At 56.4% G+C, this 5,854-nt stretch overlaps 1 protein-coding gene across 9 annotated transcripts in view; it reads right to left on the bottom strand.

Moving 5' to 3' along the window:
- Nucleotides 1–441: 441 nt before the first annotated feature.
- Nucleotides 442–5,854, bottom strand: part of LOC110391178 (ELAV-like protein 3) — a 10,022-nt gene continuing 4,609 nt past the window's right edge. The window contains exons 2-7 of one of the 9 annotated variants that reach the window (XM_021382949.1): nt 4,675–4,933; nt 4,297–4,400; nt 4,011–4,164; nt 3,289–3,505; nt 2,958–2,996; nt 442–2,854 (exon numbers count right to left, since the gene is read on the bottom strand). In XM_021382949.1, the coding sequence (XP_021238624.1) occupies nt 2,512–2,854; nt 2,958–2,996; nt 3,289–3,505; nt 4,011–4,164; nt 4,297–4,400; nt 4,675–4,867 (1,050 nt within the window). In that variant the 5' untranslated portion in view covers nt 4,868–4,933 and the 3' untranslated portion in view covers nt 442–2,511. Of the gene's footprint in view, nt 2,855–2,957; nt 2,997–3,288; nt 3,506–3,873; nt 4,165–4,296; nt 4,401–4,674 lie in introns of those variants that run through there. The other 8 variants (XM_021382948.1, XM_021382947.1, XM_021382950.1 and 5 more) reach the window with 8 other exon arrangements.

The raw sequence follows: 5,854 nt of genomic DNA on the forward strand, positions 1-5,854 counted from the left end.
CGCATGCGTGGTAGTGATCGGAGGTCTGACGAGTTACCTGCTCTCATACAGAGCTGTTTTAATTGGAATAATTTTGTGATGATACTTTAAGTTTTATGTATTTGTACAGGATAAGGAGTAAAAAATATGGTTTTAAATATGGGGATCACAATAGAATTGTTCATCCTCAGTTAAGTAAAATTGAGTGTTGATCTGAAATAGAGAACCTGAATGTATCCATCAAAAGTTACACGTCAGTGACGATCACTTCATGCTAATATGATATTAGTATATATATGTTAGCTTATGTTAGCTTTACATTACAATATATTAGCTGCGTAATGATTTATAATCTCCATTATTGTCCTGAAATTACAAATAACCAACGCAAATTCTCCTCTGTTGAGAACAAACGCTACATTCCATGCATATTTTCACCTCCAGACATAGAACAAAGATACCTAAATCTGACCAAAAATATATTTTTAATCTTTGGGAGACGTTCACAAACATGTAACAACCAGTTTATTTTTGCATTGCCATAGGACTGTAGGAAACCACTGTTTCTGTCCTTTTATCATCAAAGTTGCACTTTGCTCACTGTGTTGGAGACAAACAAGTGGACGTTCCCACTTCTGTCTTTGCAGCTTTACACCATGCATTAATGCAGAGTTATCCATATCTCTGCATTATAAACACTGTTAAGCAAAGCCCAAACGTTTCTTAAGAACCTTTTTCAAAGGTATTTTTTAGGCTCTAAAGAGTAATTTCCATTAAGTGATATCACATGAAAACTCAGAAGTGTTTTCATTTCCTGTAAAGAAGATGCATCATTTTTTTTAGACTACAAGAACTGCATTCACCTCCAAAAATAAGAGAGCAAACTGCCCTCCCCTCCCCCCAGCCCCCACAGACCGGGCATTTTTTAACATTTTTTCAAATTTTATTAATTCTGCCATGAAAAGTACAAAGTGTCCTAGATACGGGGGGGGGGGGGGGGTCACTCAGCGTGGGGACCTTCCTTGTGCTCACGTGTGTTCTCCTCATTTTGGGGCTTCCCCTCTTCAAAATGAATAACAGAGGGAGAACCCAGGCAGTGCCCCCCTCCAGTGGGTGCAGCTCTTATTGCTATCGGGGGGGGTCCCTACATCCTGGGGTGGGGGCTCTGCAGCCCTGGGCAAGGGAACACGCTGAGATGAGTGGGGGAAATGGAAGCAATGCAACACAAAGTGGGGACCAGGAATGGAGGCAGAACCAGAGCCGGAACAAAATGAGAACCAAACGGCAAAAAAGCACAGAGCTGTCCCAAGGAGAAGGAAAAATAAATAATGGGAGTAGCAATCATAATAGTCATAATTAATAATAGAAACAACAACAACAATAATCATAACAATAATCATAACAATAATCATAACAATAATCATAACAATAATAATGGGGGTACTGGGGAGAAACTGGAGGAGCATTGCTTTGCCCCAAAGGTCAGAACCAGACAAGCAGAAGTCGAAGCCCTGGGAACTGGTTGGGTCAGAGGCAACAGGACCTCCTCGAAGCCACTCAATTGCTCCCAGCCACCCCAAAACTTCTCCCCATGACCCCTCCATGAGGCAAAGGGTCTCAAACAGTTCCCCCCTCTCCCCTCCAGAATACTTCCCACAGAAGTGTGGTGTCAAGGAAGGGTTGGAGTTGATTTTTTTTTTGATTTTTTTTTTCTTCTCTTACAAAAATAGATGGTTTTGTGTCTGTCATGCCAGGGAGCCACTGCTCGCTACCTTGGCCTCTCTCTTCTCTACTGTTAACACTACCATTACTGTTATTATTACTTGCCTTTCTGTCCTCCCATCCCCCAGAGGGGACCAAAAAATGAATAAAAAGAGGAGAGATAGCAGGAAGGGATTGGCGTGGCCTCCATTTTGCACCAGTTTGGTGACAAAAAGAGCCGAACTTGGGGTGATTGGGGCTGGGGATAGGCGGGGAAAGCAGCTGGAGCCGGGGCTCGAACCCGCGGTCCCACGGCACTGCTCCGGTGGTCCAGCCACCGCCAGAAGGCCCCTCTCTGATGGGGCGTGGCCAAAGTATATGGGGACGTGGTCTCCATTGTGGGGCGTGGCCAAGCCCTGGGGGACTTGGGGAGAGGGGCTGACACCTACCAAGGGAGCGCAGAAAGGTCCCCAAGGTACCAGAATTTACTGCAGCCTCTAAGTGTTGCCTCCCCCCCGTCCCCCCCCCCAATCCCACCCGGGTTTTCTGCAGTGCCTGTGGAGTGTGAGGGGTGCCCCACACCAGTGAAAGAGGGTGTGGGGTTACCCCTACTCCCTCCCCATTCAAGCTCTTTGCAATGTCCCAGTGGTGCGGGGGAGGGGGAGGGAGGGAGAGGGAAAGAATATGCCCTGGGGCATTTTTGAGTGCCCTCACCCATCCTCAGTGCTCCGTGCTGCCCCCCAGCTCGGGGGAGGTCCAGCAGTCTCTGGAAGCCCACAGCAAGGTGGAGGGGAGGGCACAGGTGAGGTGTCAGGGCCAGGGTGAGGGGGCTCAGGCCTTGTGCTGCTTGCTGGTCTTGAAGGAGACCTGCAGTACACGCTCACCCAGGCGGTACCCGTTGAGGCTGGCGATGGCCACAGCTGCCTCCTCATAGTTGGTCATGGTGACAAAGCCAAAGCCCTTGCACTTGTTGGTGGTGAAGTCACGGATGACTTTGACATTGGTGACAGCACCGAATGGCCCGAAGAGCTGCCACAGGACGCTCTCATCCGCCTCAGGTGCCAGGTTGTACACGAAGATGCACCACCCGGGGGCTCCCAGCCCTACGCCAGCCCCCAGCCCCGGCACCGCCTCGATGGCCAGTGGGGAGAACCTGGTCAGCAGCGACAGTGGGCTGGGCTGGAGTCAGGGGCAGCAGGACCCCACCACAAGGCAGAGGAAGTCCTGCGTGTGGGGGTGTGGAAGGGAACTGAGAAGGGTTGGGAGGGGGGCCTTACCTCTTCACACCATAGGCCACGTTCAGCAAATTGTCAAGGCTGGAGGAGAGGAGAGCTGTTAGAGGAGATGTGGGGGATCCTGGTGGGCTGGAGGGGGGTCTCCATGCACAGCTGTGTCCCTATAGCAGGAGGTGCCCCCTCTCCCCCCTCCTTCCCAAGCACAGAGGTGTCCCCATACTGTAGGGATCATCCCCATGGGTGGTCCGGGGGTGTCCCCAAATCCAGCAATGTCCCCGTACCCCAGGGATGTCCCCGTGCCCCAGGGCTGTTCCAGGGTGTCCCCAGTCCCAAGCTGCCCCCCCTTCTCCCCCCACCATGCATCAGGGCGCACCGGAAGCGCTGGGGGGGGTGGTGCAGGGCGCTGTAGCGGCGGGCGCTGGGGCAGAGGCTGAGCAGGGCCCCCCCTGACTTCTGCCCAGGGCTGTTGGCGAACTTGACTGTGATGGGCTCGGTAGCCCCCAGCGGCTTCTGCCCGTGCAGCCCCCGCACGGCCTCCTCTGCCTCCACACGCTTGTCGAAGCGGATGAAGCCCACCCCCCGCGAGATACCTGCATGGGGAGGGGCATGGCAGCAACCCCCTTGTGCAAGGCCACCCATGAGACCCAGGCATCCATTCTGCCACCCCATAGTTCCCCTTGACCACCAAGGGACCCAGGCACCCCATGGGGACCCAGGTGTTCAGGACCCCCTCTTCTGGAGACCCAGATGTTCAGGAACCCCCCCTCAACCCTGTTCATGCTGCCCCCCCACCCCATGGGGACCCAGGTGTTCATGAACCCCACCTCTGCGGACCCAGGTGTTCAGGCCCCCTCCTCCTCCCCCCCTTTCAGGCCCCACCCGTGCGCCATGGGGACCCAGGTGTTCAGGACCCCCCCCGCCCCTGTTCAGCCCCACACCACACCTCGAGGGGACCCGAGTGCTTCAAGCCCCACATACCCCATGGGGACCCAAGGGTTTGGGGACCTCCACCCTGTTTGCCCTCCCCCGCAAGTCCCTGGGGACCCAGGCATCCAGCAGTCCCCATGCGGTGTGGACCCAGGCATGTGGGCGCACCCGTGACCTGGTCAACGAGGATGCGGGATGTGATGATGCGGCCATACTGGGAGAAGAGCTGCTCCATCTCCTTCTGCCCCATGGCCTTGGGGAGGCCACTCACATAGAGATTGGCATCGCGGATGGAGGCCGAGCTGGGCCGGGCGTAGGACACCTGAGGTGGGCATCAGCTGGGTGCCAGAGCCCCCTCCCTCCCATGGCCCCCCCAGCATAACTGTCCTGCTATGCCCTTGCCCCTCCTCCCAGCATCCTCACCACACGGCCACCCTCCCCCCCCCACCAGTACCTTGATTGTCTTAGTCTGCAGCTTGAGGCCGTTGAGGGTGCTGATGGCCTTGTCAGCGTCACCTGCCTCCACATAGTTGACGAAGCCGTAGCCCAAGCTCTGCCCTGGGGCAGGGGGGTGAGCAACTGGGTGAGCAACTTCACATTGTCACCTCCATCCTCATCCCCACTCACCCCAGTGATCTGGTGGCGGAGCCACTGGGACTCAACATCCCTTTGGCGGCAGCCAAAGAGCATCCCTCAAGTTATCCCCATCCCCACAGTCACATCTGAACACCAGTAGCCCCATGGGCTAGGGGAATCCCAAATACCTAGATCCCCATGGGGTGCAAAGGCTCCCATCTTCCACCTCCCTGTGTTCCCCATCCCATTCCCATACCGGTGACCTTGTCGCGGACGAGCTTGCAGGACTCGATGTCCCCAAGGCTGCCGAAGAGGCTGCGCAGCTCCTCCTGGCTCATGCTCTGGGGCAGGTAGTTGACAATCAGGTTGGTTTTGCTGTCATCGGCCATGGGGGGTCCAGGGGGGACACCGTTGGGCACTGCCGCCACCGCCACAACGGGGACGGCCATGGAGACAGGGCCACAGCCTGACGGCCCCGAAGCACTGGGAGCCTGCGCCTCCACCGTGCTCAGGATCTGCAGGGAACAGGGACAGGCGTCATCGGGATGCCACCACGCAGGGACTTTGGGAGGGTGACAACACCGTGGGGACAACGATGGGGATTGTGGGGCCGATGGGACAACAGTCACTCCTGGAGATAAAACCCCTTTGTTCTGGAGCCCCCCCGCCTGCCCCGCCCATTGCACAAGAGCAGGGGACAATGGCCTTTTGTAGCCTTTTGTGGCCCTTTGTGGCCAGGGATGGGGTACCCAGAGCCACCAGCCACGGGCTGCGGGGGGAGGGGGGCTGTACAGGGGCTGGGACCGGAGCAATGCATCCATCTGCGGTGAGAAAAGCGAGAGAAGAAAAGGTGAAAATGGTCTAATGGGACTGAGAAAATGGGATTTATGGGGCGGGGGCAGGCTGCACATGTCCATTCCCACACCCATGCACCGCCCTGTACACACGCATGTGCGCATGGCCATAGTGCCCCCACAGCCCCACACGTGTCCCGTACACAGGGCACATGTGTGCCCCTGTTGCACACCTATATGTGTGCCCCACTAATCGGATGCACACGCGTGTTCACATGCATGGCACTCCCATCCCTGCCCAAGCATGTCACACGGTCAGAGGGACATCACAACAGGGGGGGGCTGAGGGGGAGGAAGATGCAGAGAGCATGGGGACACACAGTGGGGTGACACGGGGATGGTAGCTGCAGGTAAAGGGGGGAGGGGTCAGCAAAGATTGAGGATGGGGTGGATGGATGCGGGTGGGGTCCGTGGGGAGGGCTTGGGGGGGGAGGCACAGGATAGTGATGGGAGGGAATGCTGGGGAGGAAGGATGCTGGGGGTCCCGGCCATTCCTCCCCCCCACCCCATCCACACCCCCCATAATTCGTTCCTACCGTCACCATTGTGTGGGGCTGTGGGGTCCGGGCCCCCCCGCACGGC

Source organism: Numida meleagris, unplaced genomic scaffold (genome assembly GCF_002078875.1).
Source record: "Numida meleagris isolate 19003 breed g44 Domestic line unplaced genomic scaffold, NumMel1.0 unplaced_Scaffold322, whole genome shotgun sequence".
Classification (NCBI taxonomy): Eukaryota; Metazoa; Chordata; class Aves; order Galliformes; family Numididae; genus Numida; species Numida meleagris.